This window comes from Odocoileus virginianus, chromosome 2, assembly GCF_023699985.2.
Source record: "Odocoileus virginianus isolate 20LAN1187 ecotype Illinois chromosome 2, Ovbor_1.2, whole genome shotgun sequence".
NCBI lineage: Eukaryota > Metazoa > Chordata > Mammalia > Artiodactyla > Cervidae > Odocoileus > Odocoileus virginianus.
The window spans coordinates 83,279,809-83,301,732 of NC_069675.1; the positions used below are offsets into that span (position 1 = coordinate 83,279,809).

General features: G+C 50.9%; 1 protein-coding gene across 2 annotated transcripts in view; it reads right to left on the reverse strand.

Moving 5' to 3' along the window:
* Nucleotides 1-3,090: 3,090 nt before the first annotated feature.
* Nucleotides 3,091-21,924, reverse strand: part of GRHL1 (grainyhead like transcription factor 1) — a 56,874-nt gene continuing 38,040 nt past the window's right edge. For both annotated transcript variants that reach the window (XM_070451813.1, XM_070451804.1), the window contains exons 11-16: nucleotides 21,736-21,875; nucleotides 20,647-20,684; nucleotides 17,688-17,779; nucleotides 17,269-17,354; nucleotides 12,409-12,473; nucleotides 3,091-4,697 (exon numbers count right to left, since the gene is read on the reverse strand). In XM_070451813.1, the coding sequence (XP_070307914.1) occupies nucleotides 4,583-4,697; nucleotides 12,409-12,473; nucleotides 17,269-17,354; nucleotides 17,688-17,779; nucleotides 20,647-20,684; nucleotides 21,736-21,875 (536 nt within the window). In that variant the 3' untranslated portion in view covers nucleotides 3,091-4,582. The remainder of the gene's footprint in view (nucleotides 4,698-12,408; nucleotides 12,474-17,268; nucleotides 17,355-17,687; nucleotides 17,780-20,646; nucleotides 20,685-21,735; nucleotides 21,876-21,924) is intronic.

Sequence of the window (21,924 nt, forward strand, 5' to 3'; positions counted from 1 at the left end):
AAAAATTAGGATGAAGCCCCCAAAGGAGGCAAGAAATTAGGCTGCCAGTGACATCAAAGTCCAGGACTAACCTGGGCCACCTTCAGTTTCAGCATTAGGAAGGCAACACATTTCCTTTATTGTTTAACCAGCTTGTTGTTTCTGATTTTGCAACCGAAACTTTCTAACTGATATACCCGTCAGGAAAGCCAAAGAAATTGAGAAGGTTTTCTTTATGGTCAAAGGTCTGAGAGAGAAAGAAAAGATGAGCAGCTAGGTCATCCGCAACCTTGGCTGGAGCATTTGCAGTGGACACAGCCATGACAGTGGACAGAACTGGAGGTTTGGAGTTGGACACACTGCTTCTCTCCCTAGCAGTGCGATCTCCTGGGCCTCAGCTGTGAAATGGGGCGACGCCCGCTCACTGGCCCCGGAGGATTAAAGGAGACCATCCAGCATCCGGCACTGAGCTCATTGCACAGTGTGGCAGGGACGGACGTCAGGCTGCCCCAGTCTGAGCACGTAAGAAATGAGGAAGCAGGACCATAAACAGACTAGTCCTTCAAGGAGATAAACACAGTTCACAAAGAACAAAGACCAAACAGCCCCGGAACAAGAAGTTACGCTCAACTGCCCTCCAACAGACACAACGAATCAAAGCGCTGAGACGTCAAGAGACACTCACACTCAGCGCGCAGGAATGAAAGCGGTTCTCTCTGGATAGCAGTTTTATAGTCTCTACAGAATGTTTACTGACCACTGTCTCTGACTCGGTACTCCTCTGCTAAGAATTCACTGTGCAGTTCTACTTCACAGGTATGGAAGGACAGACCTGTCCACACTTTTTTTGCAGCAGTGTTTGTAATAGCAAAATCTTGGTCTAAATGTCTGTCGGTAGGTACTGATTTATTGTTCAGCCACTCAGTTGTGTTCCACTCTATGTGACCCCATGGATGGTAGCCCACCAGGCGCCTCTGTCCATGGGATTCTCCAGGCAAGAATACTGGAATCTCCTCTAGGGAATCTTCCCGACCCAGGGATCAAACCCACATCTCCTGCATTGCAGGCAGATTCTTTACCATTTGAGCCACCAGGGAAGCCCTGGGTACTGATTAGATGGTGGTCATTTCTATAATGGAATACAATGCAGTCACTAAAGAGAATTCATGTCTAAAGAATAGTGATAAATGAAAACATCTGCAAAGAATAGTATGACCCTACATGCAAAATATGCACAGTGCACCTGAGTTTGCCTGGAGGACTCTGGTGTGGCCTTGGAGAAATGGATGGCTGGTTCTCTCTGGGGCGTTGGTCTGGGTGTCAGGAAACTCACCTCTCAGAGAGACATTATCATGGAGCTCTTCTCATTCCTTCTCATGGCATGTGTTTTTTTTTCTTGGCATGTGTTACATTTATAAAATTTTCTAAAATTTGGCTAAAAGATTTGAAGGGGGTGATGGCTAAAGGAGTTCAGGATCAAAGGTGTGTGTGTAAGACAGAAGTGATCGGAGCAGAGAAGGGACTGTGGCCTGTTAGTGCACATCTGCTGTGATGCCCTCGGGGCAGCAGTGTGGGTTCAAGGCCTGGCCACATCGCTCACCAGCCCGTGCTTGTACACTGGTGGCAGTGTTTGCAGGTGAGACGCAGATGTTGCTGATACCAGATGACAGTAATATGCCAGCTCCACAGGGTGGACAGAGGACAGTGACCTTGAATGACTGCACACCTGGTTGGTGGGAGCAGGCATGGTGACCCTGCCTCTGCACCTGCGGGCCACATGCACCCCGTGACTCCGTCCCCATGATGTCCAGTAGGCTCCTTGAGACCCCTGCTTCAGGGCCCCGTCTCGGGCGCTGCTTTCCTGACTGCCGCCAGGTTAGGCAGACCATCCCCACTGTGTGCAGTGGGGCCAGGTCCAGCCACGCTCACTTCTGAGCTTCTGACTTCTAACCCATCTCCCTGCTGATGTCCTGCAAGGGGCGGGGCTTGTCAAGGGCACCAGCTTGTCACCTCATCATCGCAGGACCATTGACTGAGCACCTACCATGTGACCAGAACTGGGCGGGCTGCCAGCGATCCAGGGAGACAAGAGGCTGGGGAGGACGGCGGGCAGGTTAGGGTCACAAGGTGCCGGGTGTGTGTGTGTGCAGGGTCAGGGGACCTGGGCTCTCCACTGGTGAGATGGGAGAAGCCCCTTGCTTCCAGGGCAAAGCCAAGCTCTGAGACAAAAGGCAAAAGCTAAGTGACCAAGGGAGAAAGAAAAAAAGACGGAGGGAAGGCAGGAAGTGTGAGGGGCCCGGGCAGCAGAGTCCAGGAAGGGTCCCCTGGGAGAGGACACACAGGCCCCACCCCACAGGCTCTGGGGCCTCAGGGGACCATGGGCGGGGTCTCCCCCGCAGGAGTTCTGACCTGTGGCCCCAGGATTAAACCTCCCAGGGAGGTTTCCTGCAATGCCTGTGGACCTCTCGCTCTAATCCTGGGGCCACAGGTGTTGCAGGAAACCTCCCTGGGAGTTACTTCATTTGTGTGATCATGTGTTCACTAGGAATATACTTCAGTGTCTATCACATTTAGGCCCTGGATTACCGGTGTGTACTTATCAACAGCCGTTTGATTGAGGAATTCTGATGATCTGAAACATTACAGGTAGATTTTTGTTCCTTGTTTTTGGCTAAGCTACACAGCTTACAGGTTCTTACTTCCCTGACCAGGAATGGAACCTGGGCTCTTGGCAGTGAGAGCACAGAATCCCAACCACTGGACCACCAGGGAAGTCCCTGGTAGATTTTTAAACCAAACGTTTCCTGTTAAGCTTTAAACTAAGAACCCTGAGATTTCAGGTCTGAAAGCATTTACCTTAAGCTTTGGTGGTTAAATTTTGGTAGTAGTTAAAAACTCAGTCGGGTCTCCCTCGGTTAACAATTACTCAGATCATTTTAGACCCTCTAAGGCAAGACTAAGAGGAAGGAAGAGTTTTCCCAAGTTTACATGCTGGGAAACAAGGAGAAAACCCAAAGGTGATTCTTTTCAGGTCTGCTTTTTAAGATCACAGATTCTGCTTTTACTGACTAATGAAAGGAAAAGCCAAGCTAAATAACAGGAAAGGACATATTACGAAATAGACATATAAAATTTAATCCCTTTGGTTTAAAATACATCTTCAATTATACAATTAAAAACAAGACAAAATCAATTTCATAAAACAAAATACAAAATATTGTTATATGACCCGTGTCCCATAACATCTTATCTTAGAAAGCCAGCAATTTGGTTCACATACTTCATTAGAATATTTTAATGGAAGAATGTAACTATCAATCCTATGTATACAAATAGCCTATTCTACTTCCCTGAACCTAGAGATACCTGCGATTTTCATTTCCATTACAAAATTACATTCTTTAGTATTTTTATATATTTAAACACATATAAAAATGTTCCCCATAGTAATACAGTTTCATAAACTCATGAATGCTTTTTAGAGATGTTAGCATACAAGTCCATCAAAGCCTGGAGGTTCTGAAACGTGATAAAACAGAAGTCATTTCCTGTAGCACAGAGATCTGGAAGCACTCCATCCCGAGTTGCATCTCCTGGTTCACAGTGACGACAGTACGTGCCGTGATCACTGTGTTTATTCCCGCTGTCGGGGACACCTGACTGATACGAGCAGACACAGCAGACGTGAGCTGCGGTAGTGCTTTTTCCTTTACTTCATTTGTTAAACAGTGCAGACATCCAAATGACAACCTTCTCAAGAGTGTGCAGCATCTCTGTCATCTGAGGTTTTGCTATGCTATGGAACGGTGGCTGTGTTTGGGAAAACCCAGAGAAAGCTTCTGAGCGCGGTTCACGAAGCACAGCATGCTACCTGCTGGGTGTAGGTGGTCAGAAATAACTTATCCTCTCGTCTCAAGAAAGTCCTTAAGGTAGACCTCATCGCGTCTCTTCGCTGTATGTACAGACACCACATGTATATATTATCTATTTATATAAGACAGGTATGTACACATTTACAGACACAGGCCTTCAAGACGTATTGCACTTACATACACGCAGCTTTAGCCTGATGGAGGCACACTGTCACCGTTCGGGTTCTTCATAAGAGAGGCAGTTGATATGTTCAAGACAGTCGCAAAGCAAGATTCTGGTAACCTGCCCTGTTGGAGTAAACACTTACTGGGGAATGAGAGGCCGAGGAGAGAGGGCGCCCCTGTCCGTTGGGGGCACCCCACCCGTGACCTGAGGCGGTCAGAGTCACATCGAGTCTGACGTGCACCCGTGCTGAAGAGACAGTTCCATAAATAATGTAGCAGATATCCTAAAGGTACCCAGGTAACCTAGCAAATCTTGGAACAAAGTTCCACTTTTAATCCTAAGTATTTATAGCAGAAAATTCAAATATGCTTTCTGGGGTCATCTGAAAAACGCCAATGCAATACATTCAATGCTATCTCCAAGCCAAAAGCAGCGCCACCTCCAACATCCACTGACATCCACCCACATTTGGAAGGTGGCCGACTGGCAAACCTGTGGCCTGTCAACCCCAAAGGCCCAGGTGACAGCTTCGCTGAGCTTGCTGGGAGTCGTGGACGTGGCGTCCTCAGATCTCAGTGAGGGTGAGCTTGAACGATCCCCCAGACTCTTCCATCTGCAGCTGGAAGGTGTCTTCGTTGGAATAATGCTTCACGATATTGTCGTCCATGTTCACCAGGATCCTGGAAAAGGGAGATGAGACAGGCCTGCTCACTCCTGCCTGCTCTGAAGTCACACCCAAACTTCACAGCTAGCGCTACCACTTGCTAGCTGTACCACGTGAAGCGAACTAGTTATACTCCCTATGCCTACTTTCCTCATCTGTGAAATGGGTACAATAGTAGGGTCAATCTCATATGGTTGTTGTAGGGGTGAAATGAGCAGCTCGGGTAAAGCACTTCACGTGCAGGATGTATGATAAAGAAAACACACTAGTTGAGTTATTATTTCCATGTGCAGTAATCATTCAATAAACAGTACTTATTACAGTGAACAAAGTAAGTCTACAGAAGAAGCACGTGGTCCAGCTACAGAAGGCACATCAGTCAAGTCAACCTACGCTATCAGAAGCCATAGCTCCCTGATGACTATTTTCCCCAGCAAGTTACCCTCAAAGTTTAGTCGATCTACTATCAAGGCCAACCCTTCCCACTAGACCCATTGAGGACATTCCACATGCTTTAGAATTAAGTCAAAGAATGTTTGCTCTGTACCCTGCTTACCCAGGCCAAACAGTACTGACACTTAAGTAACACAGTTCTAAAAATATTAACTTCTGAACAAAGAAGCAACATTCCATGATTGAAAACATGACTCAGGGCAGGAGGGTGGAGGGAGATGGAGCAAAGGCTTTGATGTTGGTCAAAACAGAACCTGAAGCTTGGCCTTGGCACTAAGCTGCCCCCTGATCCTGGAAAAGCCTCCTAGGCTCTCTGGGCCTCGGCTGCTGCATCCAGAAACTGAGCAGTAATCCCTGTCTTAGAGTAATGGCAACATGAGAGTTAAGTAACACACGCGTGCCTGGTCCAGCACCCGACTCACGATGGGGGCTCAATAAACGGGACAGCGACTGCTGTCACCCTTGGTAAATTTTATCATGCGCTCTGGAATTTGGAGCCACTGCACTGCTGCCAGCAAGGGAGAAGCAAAGATTCTACTTGGAAAAAATCCACAAAGATGCCCGAGAAAAGTAAATCAACTTTATGTGGATAATCTAGTAAGAAAAACTGTAGTTTTGCACTGATATTTCTATAATTGGTTCTTGACTGGGCACAAATTCAGGTGGACAAAATTAATTTTCTATGACACTGACATTACTCAGAGGTTCTGTTCTGTGACACTGACATCACTCAGAGGGGCCGTTCTGTGACACTGACATCACTCAGAGGGGCCGTTCTGTGACACTGACATCACTCAGAGGGGTTGTTCTGTGACACTGATATCACACAGAGGGGCCGTTCTGTGACACTGACATCACTCAGAGGGGCCGTTCTGTGACACTGACATCACTCAGAGGGGCCGTTCTGTGACACTGACATCACTCAGAGGGGCCGATCTGTGACACTGACATCACTCCTAGTCTCTGTTGTGTGACACTGACATCACTCAGAGGGGCCATTCTGTGACACTGACATCACTCAGAGGGGCCGTTCTGTGACAATGACGTCACTCAGATGGGTTGCTCTGTGACACTGACGTCACTCAGAGGGGCCGTTCTGTGACACTGACAGCACTCAGAGGGGCCGTTCTGTGACACTGACAGCACTCAGAGGGGCCGTTCTGTGACACTGACATCACTCAGAGGGGCAGTTCTGTGACACTGACAGCACTCAGAGGGGCCGTTCTGTGACACTGACATCACTCAGAGGGGCCGTTCTGTGACACTGACATCACTCAGAGGGGCCGTTCTGTGACAATGACGTCACTCAGATGGGTTGCTCTGTGACAATGACATCACTCAGAGGGGCCGTCCTGTGACACTGACATCACTCAGAGGGGCCGCTCTGTGACACTGACATCACTCAGAGGGGCCGCTCTGTGACAATGACATCACTCAGAGGGGCCGCTCTGTGACACTGACATCACTCAGAGGGGCCGCTCTGTGACACTGACAGCACTCAGAGGGGCCGCTCTGTGACATTGACAGCACTCAGAGGGGCCGCTCTGTGACACTGACATCACTCAGAGGGGCCGTTCTGTGACACTGACATCACTCAGAGGGGCTGTTCTGTGACACTGACATCACTCAGAGGGGTTGTTCTGTGACACTGACATCACACAGAGGGGCCATTCTGTGACACTGACATCACTCAGAGGGGCCGTTCTGTGACACTGACATCACTCAGAGGGGCCGTTCTGTGACACTGACATCACTCAGAGGGGCCGTTCTGTGACACTGACATCACTCCTAGTCTCTGTTGTGTGACACTGACATCACTCAGAGGGGCCATTCTGTGACACTGACATCACTCAGAGGGGCCGTTCTGTGACAATGACGTCACTCAGATGGGTTGCTCTGTGACACTGACGTCACTCAGAGGGGCCGTTCTGTGACACTGACGTCACTCAGAGGGGCCGTTCTGTGAACACTGACAGCACTCAGAGGGGCCGTTCTGTGACAGTGACATCACTCAGAGGGGCCGTTCTGTGACAGTGACATCACTCAGAGGGGCCGCTCTGTGACACTGACAGCACTCAGAGGGGCCGTTCTGTGACACTGACATCACTCAGAGGGGCCGTTCTGTGACACTGACATCACTCAGAGGGGCCGTTCTGTGACAATGACGTCACTCAGATGGGTTGCTCTGTGACAATGACATCACTCAGAGGGGCCGTCCTGTGACACTGACATCACTCAGAGGGGCCGCTCTGTGACACTGACATCACTCAGAGGGGCCGCTCTGTGACAATGACATCACTCAGAGGGGCCGCTCTGTGACACTGACATCACTCAGAGGGGCCGTTCTGTGACACTGACATCACTCAGAGGGGCCGCTCTGTGACACTGACAGCACTCAGAGGGGCCGCTCTGTGACACTGACAGCACTCAGAGGGGCCGCTCTGTGACACTGACGTCACTCAGAGGGGCCGCTCTGTGACACTGACATCACTCAGAGGGGCCGTTCTGTGACACTGACATCACTCAGATGAGTTGCTCTGTGACACTGACATCACTCAGAGGGGTTGCTCTGTGACACTGACATCACTCAGAGGGGCCGTCCTGTGACACTGACATCACTCAGAGGGGCTGTCCTGTGACACTGACATCACTCAGAGGGGCCGTTCTGTGACACTGACAGCACTCAGAGGGGCCGCTCTGTGACACTGACATCACTCAGAGGGGCCGCTCTGTGACACTGACATCACTCAGAGGGGCCGCTCTGTGACACTGACATCACTCAGAGGGGCCGCTCTGTGACACTGACATCACTCCTAGTCTCTGTTCTGTGACACTGACATCACTCAGAGGGGCCGTTCTGTGACACTGACATCACTCAGAGGGGCCGTTCTGTGACACTGACATCACTCAGAGGGGCCGTTCTGTGACACTGACATCACTCAGAGGGGCCGTTCTGTGACACTGACATCACTCAGAGGGGTTGTTCTGTGACACTGATATCACACAGAGGGGCCGTTCTGTGACACTGACATCACTCAGAGGGGCCGTTCTGTGACACTGACATCACTCAGAGGGGCCGTTCTGTGACACTGACATCACTCACAGGGGCCGCTCTGTGACACTGACATCACTCCTAGTCTCTGTTCTGTGACACTGACATCACTCAGAGGGGCCGCTCTGTGACACTGACATCACTCAGAGGGGCCGCTCTGTGACACTGACATCACTCCTAGTCTCTGTTCTGTGACACTGACATCACTCAGAGGGGCTGTTCTGTGACACTGACATCACTCAGAGGGCTTGCTCTGTGACACAGACATCACTCAGAGGGGCGTTCTGTGAACACCGACTCCATCATGGAAGGGCCGTTATATGTGACAATGACATCACTCAGAGGGCCGTCTGTGAACAAGTGAACAGACTCTGATCGTGGCCTGTCTGAGACACAAACTTCACATCACTCCAGATGCTAGCTGTACAGTGACACTGTACATGACCCCATGCTACTTCGCCTCTGTGAACATGGTACAATATCAATCTCAATGGTGCTTGTGAAATGACGCACTCAGGGGTAACGCATCACTCAGTGCAGGCGTCTTGAACTGAAATCACTTCTAGTCTCTGTTTCATGTGCACTGAACATTCATAAAGGACTTTCGTGAACACAGTACAGTCACATCAGAAGGGCTTGTCCGTGACACAGACACACTCAGCAGGGGCACCTACTGTAATCGAAACATACTCCTAGTGCTATTTTCTGACATGATTACACTCAGAGGTAGCGCTCTGTTACATGGAACCTTCACCAAAGGCCTGCAGGCTTTGCACATGAATCACTCAAGAGAGGCCTGACTCTTACACGCACAACTCACTCAAGAGGCACAGTTCTGTATTGAACATCTAACCAAAGAGCACTTCATGTGAACTGACATCAGGTGAGAGGGGCAAACTTCTGTGACACTGAACTCACTCCTAAGTCCTCTGATCTGGACCTAGGCATCACTCAGAGGGCCTCGTGTGACACTGACATCATCCTGTGTTAGGTCATGGACATGAATCAATACAGAGGGCCTGTTCAGACGCGATCAGACGCTCATCAATGGACAGTGCTCTGTGACACTGAATCATCAAGGTCTCTATCTTGACACTGCACACTCAGAGGGAGAAGCAAGATTCTGTGACTGAAAAATCACTCAAGGAGCGTCTGGAAATGACGTCAACTTAGATGGATTGTGAACACGTAGTCACTCAAGGTGCGTTCTGTGACACTGACGCATTCAAGCCTTCTTGACACTGACAGCACTCAGAGGGCGTTCTGTGACACTGACATCACTCAGATGGGCCTCTGTGACACTGACAGCACTCAGAGGGGCTGTTCTGTGACACTGATATCACTCAGAGGGGCCGTTCTGTGACATGACGTCACTCACATGGGTTCTCGTGTGACATGACATCACTCAGAGGGGCCGTCCTGTGACACTGACATCACTCAGAATGGCCGTTCTGTGACACTGACATCACTCAGAGGGGCCGCTCTGTGACAATGACATCACTCAGAGGGGCTGTTCTGTGACTCTGACATCACTCAGAGGGGCCGTTCTGTGACACTGACATCACTCAGAGGGGTCGTTCTGTGACAATGACATCACTCAGAGGGGCCGTTCTGTGACTCTGACATCACTCAGAGGGGCCGTTCTGTGACTCTGACATCACTCAGAGGGGCCGTTCTGTGACAATGACATCACTCAGAGGGGCCGTTCTGTGACACTGACATGACTCAGAGGGGCCGTTCTGTGACACTGACATGACTCAGAGGGGCCGCTCTGTGACACTGACATCACTCAGAGGGGCCGCTCTGTGACACTGACATCACTCAGAGGGGCCGCTCTGTGACACTGACATCACTCAGAGGGGCCGTTCTGTGACACTGACATCACTCAGAGGGGCCGCTCTGTGACACTGACATGACTCAGAGGGGCCGCTCTGTGACACTGACATGACTCAGAGGGGCCGCTCTGTGACACTGACATCACTCAGAGGGGCCGCTCTGTGACACTGACATCACTCAGAGGGGCCGCTCTGTGACACTGACATCACTCAGATGGGCCGCTCTGTGACACTGACATCACTCAGAGGGTCCGCTCTGTGACACTGACATCACTCAGAGGGGCCGTTCTGTGACACTGACATCACTCAGAGGGGCCGTTCTGTGACTCTGACATCACTCAGAGGGGCCGTTCTGTGACACTGACAGCACTCAGAGGGGCCGTTCTGTGACACTGACAGCACTCAGAGGGGCTGTTCTGTGACAATGACGTCACTCAGATGGGTTGCTCTGTGACAATGACGTCACTCAGAGGGGCCGTCCTGTGACACTGACGTCACTCAGAGGGGCCGTTCTGTGACACTGACGTCACTCAGAGGGGCCGCTCTGTGACAATGACGTCACTCAGAGGGGCCGTTCTGTGACTCTGACATCACTCAGAGGGGCCGTTCTGTGACACTGACATCACTCAGAGGGGCCGTTCTGTGACAATGACATCACTCAGAGGGGCCGTTCTGTGACACTGACATGACTCAGCGGGGCCGTTCTGTGACACTGACATGACTCAGAGGGGCCGCTCTGTGACACTGACATCACTCAGAGGGGCCGCTCTGTGACACTGACATCACTCAGAGGGGCCGCTCTGTGACACTGACAGCACTCAGAGGGGCCGTTCTGTGACACTGACATCACTCAGAGGGGCCGTTCTGTGACACTGACAGCACTCAGAGGGGCCGTTCTGTGACACTGACATCACTCAGAGGGGCCGTTCTGTCACAATGACGTCACTCAGATGGGTTGCTCTGTGACAATGACGTCACTCAGATGGGCCGTCCTGTGACAGTGACGTCACTCAGAGGGGCCGTCCTGTGACACTGACATCACTCAGAGGGGCCGTTCTGTGACACTGACATCACTCAGAGGGGCCGTTCTGTGACTCTGACATCACTCAGAGGGGCCGTTCTGTGACACTGACATCACTCAGAGGGGCCGTTCTGTGACTCTGACATCACTCAGAGGGGCCGTTCTGTGACTCTGACATCACTCAGAGGGGCCGTTCTGTGACACTTACATCACTCAGAGGGGCTGCTCTGTGACACTGACATCACTCAGATGGGCCGCTCTGTGACACTGAGAGCACTCAGAGGGGTTGCTCTGTGACACTGACATCACTCAGAGGGGCCGTTCTGTGACACTGACAGCACTCACAGGGGCCGTTCTGTGACTCTGACATCACTCAGAGGGGCCGTTCTGTGACACTGACATCACTCAGAGGGGCTGTTCTGTGACACTGACAGCACTCACAGGGGCTGTTCTGTGACTCTGACATCACTCAGAGGGGCTGTTCTGTGACACTAACATCACTCAGGTTGTTCTATGACACTGACATCACTCAGAGGGGCTGTTCTGTGACACTGACAGCACTCACAGGGGCTGTTCTGTGACACTGACATCACTCAGAGGGGCTGTCCTGTGACACTGACAGCACTCAGAGGGGCTGTTCTGTGACACTAACATCACTCAGGTTGTTCTATGACACTGACATCACTCAGAGGGACTGTTCTGTGACACTGACAGCACTCAGAGGGGCTGTTCTGTGACACTAACATCACTCCGGTTGTTCTATGACACTGACATCACTCAGAGGGGCTGTTCTGTGACACTGACAGCACTCAGAGGGGCCGCTCTGTGACACTGACATCACTCGGAGGGGCTGTTCTGTGATACTGACATCACTCAGAGAGGTTGTTCTGTGACACTGACATCACTCAGTTTGTTCTATGACACTGACAGCACTCAGAGGGGCTGTTCTGTGACACTAACATCACTCAGATTGTTCTATGATACTGACAGCACTCAGAGGGGCTGTTCTGTGACACTAACATCACTCCGGTTGTTCTATGACACTGACATCACTCAGAGGGGCTGTTCTGTGACACTGACAGCACTCAGAGGGGCCGCTCTGTGACACTGACATCACTCGGAGGGGCTGTTCTGTGACACTGACATCACTCAGAGAGGTTGTTTTGTGACACTAACATCACTCAGGTTGTTCTATGACACTGACAGCACTCAGAGGGGCTGTTCTGTGACACTAACATCACTCAGATTGTTCTATGATACTGACAGCACTCAGAGGGGCTGTTCTGTGACACTGACAGCACTCACAGGGGTGTTCTATGATACTGACATCACTCAAGAGGCTCTAAGGCTGCCAGTCAGCACTCACCCTTTTTTACATTTCTTGAAGATTTTCCCAATCTTTTCTTGGGGAACATCGTATTTGTCAGAGATCTAAAAGAACAAAAGAAAAATAATATTACAAAGTTCTGTGTTCATGACTTGACAAAACAATACATTCACACAGTGGTACAGACACTCAGCTTTCTGTTTCTCACATATGCACACACAAAGACACTGATGAGGACCTGTCTATCCTGGGGAAGGGGGGCCACCTGCCTTTGGAGAGAGGTGGAATCAGGGGTTGGTTGCTTCCCAAAGTCACAGGTGTCACAGCTCTATTATATGGCCATGGTTTTTTGAAATTAATACCTTACAGAGCAGTGTTAGATTTACAGAGAAAGTACAGAGCTGCTCTCTCCACCCAATATCTGTGCACTGCACTTGTCCTGTCTGATGAGCGGATGCTGCTGCAACAAGAAAACTAAAGTCCTCTGCCCACCTCTCTGAGCTGAGCGCTGCATAGGTGTTGACATCCATGTGTGCCCCTCTCTTGAGCTGGGAGCTCCATGTGTGTTGACATTCATGTTGGCCCCTCTCTGAGCTGTGCACTTCAAGAGTGCTGACGTCCACGTGGGGCCCTCTCTGAACTGTGTGCTCCAAGTGTGCTGACGTCCACGTGGGCCCCTCTCTGAGCTGTGTGCTCCAAGTGTGCTGACGTCCACGTGGGCCCTCTCTGAACTGTGTGCTCCAAGTGTGCTGACGTCCACCTGGGCCCCTCTCTGAGCTGTGTGCTCCAAGTGTGCTGACGTCCACGTGGGCCCCTCTCTGAACTGTGTGCTCCAAGTGTGCTGACGTCCACGTGGGCCCCTCTCTGAACTGTGTGCTCCAAGTGTGCTGACGTCCACGTGGGCCCCTCTCTGAACTGTGTGCTCCAAGTGTGCTGACGTCCACGTGGGCCCCTCTCTGAGCTGGGAGCTCCATGCATGTTGACATCCATTTGGGCCCCTCTCTTGAGCTGGGAGCTCCATGTGTGTTGACATTCATGTTGGCCCCTCTCTGAGCTGTGCACTTCAAGAGTGCTGACGTCCACGTGGGCCCCTCTCTGAGCTGGGAGCTCCATGCATGTTGACATCCATGTGTGCCCCTCTCTTGAGCTGGGAGCTCCATGTGTGTTGACATTCATGTTGGCCCCTCTCTGAGCTGTGCACTTCAAGAGTGCTGACGTCCACGTGGGTCCCTCTCTGAGCTGTGTGCTCCAAGTGTGCTGACGTCCACGGGGGCCCCTCTCTGAGCTGTGCACTTCAAGAGTGCTGACGTCCACGTGGGTCCCTCTCTGAGCTGTGTGCTCCAAGTGTGCTGACGTCCACGTGGGCCCCTCTCTGAACTGTGTGCTCCAAGTGTGCTGACGTCCACGTGGGCCCCTCTCTGAACTGTGTGCTCCAAGTGTGCTGACGTCCACGTGGGCCCCTCTCTGAACTGTGTGCTCCAAGTGTGCTGACGTCCACGTGGGCCCCTCTCTGAGCTGTGTGCTCCAAGTGTGCTGACGTCCACGTGGGCCCCTCTCTGAGCTGTGTGCTCCAAGTGTGCTGACGTCCACGTGGGCCCCTCTCTGAGCTGTGTGCTCCAAGTGTGCTGACATCCACGTGGGTCCCTCTCTGAGCTGTGTGCTCCAGGTGTGCTAACGTCCACGTGGGCCCCTCTCTGAACTGTGTGCTCCAAGTGTGCTGACGTCCACGTGGGCCCCTCTCTGAGCTGGGAGCTCCAAGTGTGCTCACGTCCACGTGGGCCCCTTTCTGAGCTGGGAGCTCCATGCATGTTGACATCCATTTGGGCCCCTCTCTGAGCTGCAGGCTCCATGCGTGTTGACATCCACGTGGGTCCCTCTCTGAGCTCTGTGCTCCAGGCATGCTGACATCCACACGGGCCCCTCTCCGAGCTGCAGGCTCCATGCGTATTGACAAGCATCCTGTCCAGGCACTTTACTCAGCACACAAAGGCCTCACTCTGGAGTCAGACACGCCTAAACGGCATCAGTTCTGACTCAGTTTCCACTGGCAGGTGACCGTTCTAACCCTTGGCCTCCTCTCAACAGGAAAGAGAGACCCTCACCTCACATACCCCACGACTATTGTGGGATTAAGGCGTGTCCAGAACAAAGTAGTTCATTTCAGATATGGAATCACCGGAAAGAAGGAACTGTGATTCTACCGCTCAGAAGGATCATCCAAGGGCCCTGGCCACAGCCAGGCCGGCGCCTCGCCAAGGGCAGAGCCTCTTTGGAGGGCAGTGGGCTCTGGCTGAGGCGTGGCTGCGGGCCCCAGTCCCAGCCCACCTCCCCACCCGACCAGGGGCATGGGGTCCACACAGTGCAGTGAGCTCTGGAGGTTTCCTCTTGGACATGGAGCTGTCTGCACAGGGAGGGGACAGCTACTCCAAGGACCAGGGGCAGATTCAGTCTAGGTCAGACGCTGTTATCTGAGCAGCTATCTAGACTGCTCCCACCCAGGGGTCACCGCCCTGCCCACCCTCGATCTGAAGAGCACGCCTCTGGGCGGCCCTGAAATCGGGGCCTCAGAAGACCAGCCTGTAGATCACTTTCAATCTAACGAAGATATACCATACACATCGAACCACATCCAAGATGCCATCATGCACATTCACCTCTTTTCGGTACCACTGGACGATCACTGTGTTTATGAAACCCCCAGCCCAGGAGATGGGAGGCTGGGATGAATTCCTTAAGCGCTGTGAATGAGTTATATTTGGCACAGTGAGTCCCAGTCTTTTCCACACTCTCCTCTCTCTCCATCATCAGGAAGTGAGGAAGGGCTGTCAGGAGACAAGGAAGTTGGAGGAACCGGGATAAGTCACAGGAAGCCGAATGACTCAGAGCAGAGGGCGACAGGTGGCGCTGGGGGCCGCTGGGCACCGTTGGCTGAGGTGTAAGCGAGGAGCCTCTGTGGCGCCCGGTTCCTTGAGACTGAGCAACAGCACCCCCTGGCGGCCACCCCCTGCACTACCTCAGTTCTCACCACAGCGTCCCTGAGCAGTCCATCCAGTTCAGCAGCTCAGTCGCGTCCGACTTTGTGACCCCATGGACTGCAGCACGCCAGGCCTCCCTGTCCATCACCAACTCCTGAAGCTTACTCAAACTCATGCCCATCAAGTCGGTGATGCCATCCAACCATCTCATCTCTGTTGTCCCCTTCTCCTCTTGCCCTCAATCTTTCCCAGCATCAGGGTCTTTTCAAATGTCTGTTCTTTGCATCACGTGGCCAAAGTGTTGGAGTTTCAGCTTCAGCATCAGTCCTTCCAATGAACACCCAGGACTGAGCTCCTTTAGGATAGACTGGTTGGATCTCCTTGCAGTCCAAGGGACTCTCAAGAGTCTTCTCCAACACCACAGTTCAAAAGCTTCAATTCTTTGGCGCTCAGCTTTCTTGATAGTCCAACTCTCAATCTACACGTGACCACTGGGAAAATCATAGCCTTGACTAGATGGACCTCTGTTGGCAAAGTAATGTCTCTGCTTTTTAATATGCTGTCTAGGTTGGTCATAGCTTTTCTTCCAAGGAGCAAGCGTCTTTTAATTTCATGGCTGCCGTCACCATGTGCAGTGATTTTGGAACCTCAAAAAACAAAGTCTCTCACTGTTTCCACCGTTTCCCCATCTATTTGCCGTGAAGTGATGGGACCAGATGCCATGATCTTAGTTTTCTGAATGTTGAGCTTTAAGCCTACTTTTCCACTCTCCTTTTTCACTTTCATCAACAGTCTCTTTAGTTATTCTTCGCTTTCTGCCATAAGGGTGGTGTCATCTGCATATCTGAGGTTACGGATATTTCTCCCAGCATCCATCAGTGCTACCTGGCAAATTACACAGTGGCCTCTGCCGATTTCACTGTAGCCATCTTCCTAACCAGAACCTAAACTCCATTCAGCACTGGGTCACGTACTCCTGTATCTCCAGTGCCAAGAACAGTGCCTGGCACAAAGTAAGCCCTTCACAAACATTTGTTAAATGAATTCAACATTTGGCAGTAATCAGGGGAAACCTGCTTTCAGCCGAGTTACAGACTCACTTTGAGCACAAAGATTCCGATGATTTATAGGGGCCCGAGGTGGATACATATCAAGACACAGTGCTGATCCTTTGAATTTCACTCTGGGGCAAAGCCAAAACAGGGATCAGCCTGGTACCCTTCTCGTGTCTCTCTATGGTGTCCCCAAGGGCAGGCTGGGGTCAGTGTGCTCTTGGGCCATTTGCTGAGATGCTGCGGCAAAAGGATCTCCAAGCCACCAAAGTCATATGGGCCCCTTCTCAAGCTAGACATGCAGGTGATCAGAAGTGTGCAACTAGTGACTTCACTTTAAATCACCTGGCTGTGGTCACCTCTGGTCACAACTCTGCCTTTTCACAAATAGGCTTAGGGTAAGATCTTGACACGAATTCAGTCATTCCCCAAGATCAGGAGTTCCAAAGGCCGATGGAGGAGCCACCGTTTTATGTGTGGAAGTTTTTAAGATTTTGATAGAAATAATTTTTGTTGGCTTCTAAGTAGTCTGTTAAGTGACAATCTCTCTTTAACCAAGCAAAGGAAAGTTAAACCATTCCAAGGTTCATCACAAATCCACTCAGTTCAGTGGACTAGACACTGCTGGGTGATTACTATCTACCAATGGGTGCGCTGGGCACAGTGGTGTGAGGTAGGCACAGCCCTGCAGCTGCTGAAGACTAAGCTGGGGGGTGGGGTCAGGGTGAAACGTGGCACGTGCTTCAGCCACAGACAAGGTGCTGGGACTCAGGAAAGGCTTCAGCACCACCAAGGAACCTGGACAGGCTGGTAAAATTTGTTCTGATTGAATTCTATGCAAGTAAAAGGATTACAAAGCTCCTACTACTTACAGCTTCCATCAGGCCTTTCAAGGATGGAGTCTTGAGCATCAGGGCATCGAAGACTTCTTCTGACTCCTTCCGCACATAGAGAAGCACTGATCCCCAATGGGGAGGGGGGAAAAGTGTAATTCATTGATAGGAGCAAAACAAGAAAACAGATTGTGGGTATTGGGAAAAACAAAAAGAGACATCTACATTAAGGATGGCAAACATGAACCAATATAAAAATCTGTCTCAAGGAATACAGCTTTCAGCTTCTTTTTAACTCTGCTGGAAGTCCCAGCTCAAGCCAGGAGGAGCTGCTCTGATGGAGGAACACTCAAGGGAAGTCAACACCGATGAGGTCTGTTTGAGGAATTCATGCTTTGGCTGGACTCAGAGCTCACTTCCCACTGAAAACTCCCACTACGAAACGTAAACCAACACACCTCTCTTTGGTTCTTCTACCCGGGTCAGCTTAGCAGGAGGCGGGATCACAAAGTCGTCTTCCGAGCTGTACGGCCCCCTCTTCAGGCTGGACCTGCAGTGATCCGAGGTGTGCAATTAGTGACTTCACTTTCAATCACTTGCAGAAACAAAAGGAGTTTCGGGGTGTTATCACTGGATTTTACATTTAAAATGCCCTTCGTCCTTTACCTGGGCCAGCTGCCTTTATTTTGTGGATGAAAATCTGGGGCTCAAGGGAAGAAGCTGACTGACCCGGGCTCGTGCGACTGAATGGCAGAAGGGGACCACACTCAAGGAGCCTGCCAGACACCCATGCTGCTCCCACACAGCTCCAGCTGCCCTCCCGGGAATGCGGCTTCTCTTCAGGAAAAAAAAACTTATGAAGGAGGTGGGACGTGAGATACGCATGAGGGTGGTAACAGAGGAGAGAGCATGTCAAAAGAGGGAGGACGTGTGAGCAGGAAAATGCTAAGCCAGGCTGGCTGAGACAGAAAGTTCCGGAGGAAGATGAATCTAAATCTGGAAAACCTCCATCACTCAGCTCTCGGGAACTTTAGACTCTTATGTTGCAGTGATCAGGCAGTCGATCGTTCTGAGCATCAAGAAGGCTACAACTGGGGTGTGGCAGAGACTGGAGTGGACACCAGGATCTACAAGCTGAAGACGAGCGGGACGACTCTGGAGACAATCACAGCATCAAACCCCAGAGGATCGGAAAAAATACGGCAGTGTCGGCGGAAATACAAAGGGAGAGGAAACATTTCCAGTTGCATATGAAGAAAGAAGGGCTTCCCTGATAACTCAGTTGGTAAAGAACCCGCCTGCAATGCAGGAGACCCTGGTTCGATTCCTGGGTCAGAAAGATCCCCTGGGGAAGGGAAAGGCTACCCGCTCCAGTATTCTGGTTTGGAGAATTACATGAACTACAGTCCATGGGGTCGCAAACAGCCGAACACAACTGAGCGACTTTCACTTTCCTGAAGAAAGAAGTGAAGAGAGCGGCGGGACTGGCTGTCAAAGGCACAAGTCACAGTGAGCTCACTGTTGTGAGGTTCAGTGAGTAAGCAAGAAAATAGTAAAAAAAAAAAAAAAAAATTGAAAATGAAGTTAAGTGCGAGCTTCTGAGCAGAACTATCACTTTAAGAAAAGCAGCTGGACCTTAAAATGCTGTGTCTCAGCTTCCAGCACAGAACAGGCCTCCAATGAAAGCACCTGCAGAACTCAGGTCTGAGAACACAAGTTTTAGAGGGGCTGCAGAGAGCCAGCCTTCTGCGAGGCCTGTGGCTCATGTAGGTCGGCGTGGGGAGCCAGGATGGCCCACAGAAGGTGACCGGACCGTCACCTGGTAGAGTGCTGGGCAGGCGGGCTGCTGGCAAGGCTGAGAAGGGTGCCCCTGGGAGCAGGGGGCATTGACACCATCACAGCAACCAGCACACAGGGGCCTCCTCCAGCGTTCTGAAGCCTGATCTCTACAAGGAACCCAGGCTTCTCAGAGCAGAGGCTGATTTTGGGGCCAGAGCAGGGGAGAAAAACAAGTGCCTGGAACACGCCATGCCTGAAGGTGAGGAAGTGCTGGAGCGGTGAGGGCAGGATGGTCTTGCTGTGCCAGAGTGACCCAGGAGCAGGTGAGAGGGGACCCCACTGGCCCTGGGACCACGTGAGCAGAGTAACTGATGATGATGAATCACAGTGTATTGAATACAGTGGGAAACCACAAGCCCATGCTGATGTAATGCAAATGAGAAATTAAAAACTTAACAAGGAGTGAGATGTTTACAAAGCACCTCCCCTCAAAACACCTACTATAAGAAGAGAAAGAGTTTCACCCCACAGCGGAGAAGCCTGGCAGAGCATGCCTGAATCAAGTGACCAGAGCGAACATCGCCAGTGGGGGTGCCCTGAAAACACGTGCTCCTGACAGGATACACTGAGAGCAGGGTCTTGTCCGTACCAGCCCTGCCCAGACGCATCATCCACCTCAAGAGAAAACCACGGCCAGACCCAAACAGAGGGGCAGCCTACACAATGGCGGGAGTATGACCTGCAGAAGCATTAGCTCAGGAAAGCCAAGGAGAGGCGGAGGCTATTCCCGATGGAAGGAGATTCAGGAGCCAGGACAACGAAAGACCCTGTGTGAGTCTGAAAGGGACCCTTTTTTGCCATAAAGGATGTTTTTGGAACAATTAGCAAAACCTGGACTGGCTGGTACTGTGCTAAGGTCTTGATGTCAACATTCTGACTGTGTTATGCATGGGAACATCCTCATTTGTGGAAACATACAAACCTAGACAGAGTATTAAAAAGCAGAGACATCACTTTGCCTACAGAGGTTCGTCTAGTCAAAGCTATGGTTTTTCCAGTAGTCATGTATGGGTATGAGAGTTGGACTATAAATAAGGCTGAGGGCCAAAGAATTGATGCCTTTGAACTGTGGTGTTGGAGAAGACTCTCGAGAGTCCCTTGGACTGCAAGGAGATCAAACCAGTCCATCCTAAAGGAAATCAGTCCTGAATATTCATTGGAAGGACTGATGCTGAAGCTGAAGCTCCAACACTTTGGCCACTGGATTTGAAGAACTGACTCACTGGAAAAGACCCTGATGCTGGGAAAAGATTGAAGGCAGGAGGAGAAGGGGATGACAGAGGATGAGATGGCTGGATGGCATCACTGACTCAATGCACATGAGTTTGAACAAGCTCCGGGAGTTGGTGATGGACAGGGAGGCCTGGCGTGCTGCAGTCCATGGGGTCACAAAGAGTCGGACACGGCTGAGTGACTGAACAACAACCACCACCAAGGACTCAGGGATGTTGGGTCACTGCCAGCAACTTACTCTCCAGTGGCTCAGGAAAAAGCGAGTTCTTTGTACTGTAATTATTTTAGAGGTTTGAGAATGTTTCAAAATAAAAAGAATTTAGTAAAACAAAACATAAACCTTACCCTTCACCCTCCAGTTCTTCTGAGGCAATGGGAAGGACCTAAGACCAAGGGAAAAAAAAAAAAGATTGCTTTTCAAGCATATGCTAAAATATTTCAGACTTTAAACAAATTATTCCTAAAACGAAAGTAATTTGGAATGTGACCAATCGCACACAATGACCAGATTCTTAAAGATGTCTTGAACTCCTCCAGTTCAGGAGCTGGCAAACAACAGCCCATGAACCAAGTCTGGCCTGATGCCCGTTTATGTAAATACGGTGTTTACTGGGGCACAGCCACGCCCATTCCTGGCACAGTGTGTACAGTGATTTTGGCCCCACAACAGCAGAGGTGAGTCACAACAGAGAGCCCTCAACCCCAAAAGCCTAAGATGTTTATTCCTGGGCCCTTTACAGCACAAGATTACTGAGCCCTGCTCACCCTAGACTCATGAGAAACTGAATACTCTGATAGTGCCTTTCCTGAAGAACGCTGCAAACACATCTGTCTGTCGGAATCTGTGTACAAAGCTCCTGGCGTACGTCTTTGGGGCATCTACCTGAACTCAGGCAGAGGGCATTCTCCACTCTGCCCAAGTCCAACCTCCACTGAGCTTCTGCTCCAAGCAGAGTGTGACTGCAGCTTTGATAAATTTTAGATTAGCGGCCGAGATTCGACCAAACATGTGCCTGTGACAGTCCCCTAACTGAAACTATGAGGAGAGCGCTCAGACATCCTTCATCCTATTAAGGCTCCCACACCTGGTATTCCTCTGGCTTTTCCCTCCTGTCCAGACCCATGGAAGTGAAATTCACATGATCACAGACTCAACTCCACATGTTATTATTCCAGTGTCTTTTAAAGAGCTGAAGACACCAACAGATAACATCCATACAGAATTAAGTCGGCAGGTCTGGGGCTATGCTTCCACGGCAATGATGCTTACACATAGCTGACTGTGAGGATGTCACATCACCCGAACCAGACACTCCAAAGAGCTGACCCCTAACCCTGGCCAGACCTCCCCAAGCTCTGGCTCCTGTTTGCCAAAGACTCTCCTGCTGTGGCCTGTCGCCTCCTAGCAGCCACCCTGGGATCCGGGTTACCTACGTGAGCACCCCGCTGAAGGCTGGCAAAGTGCACATCGGGGATGAAGAGGACAGGCTGGGTGTCGAGATCAATGAAGGGCTTGAAAACTGTGATGTCCATGCGCTTGTGAGATGGAAGAAGCGGCACTTTGACGTCGGAAACTGAAAAAAAAAAAAAAAACCACAAGGACACCATCGTCAGCAGCTTCCA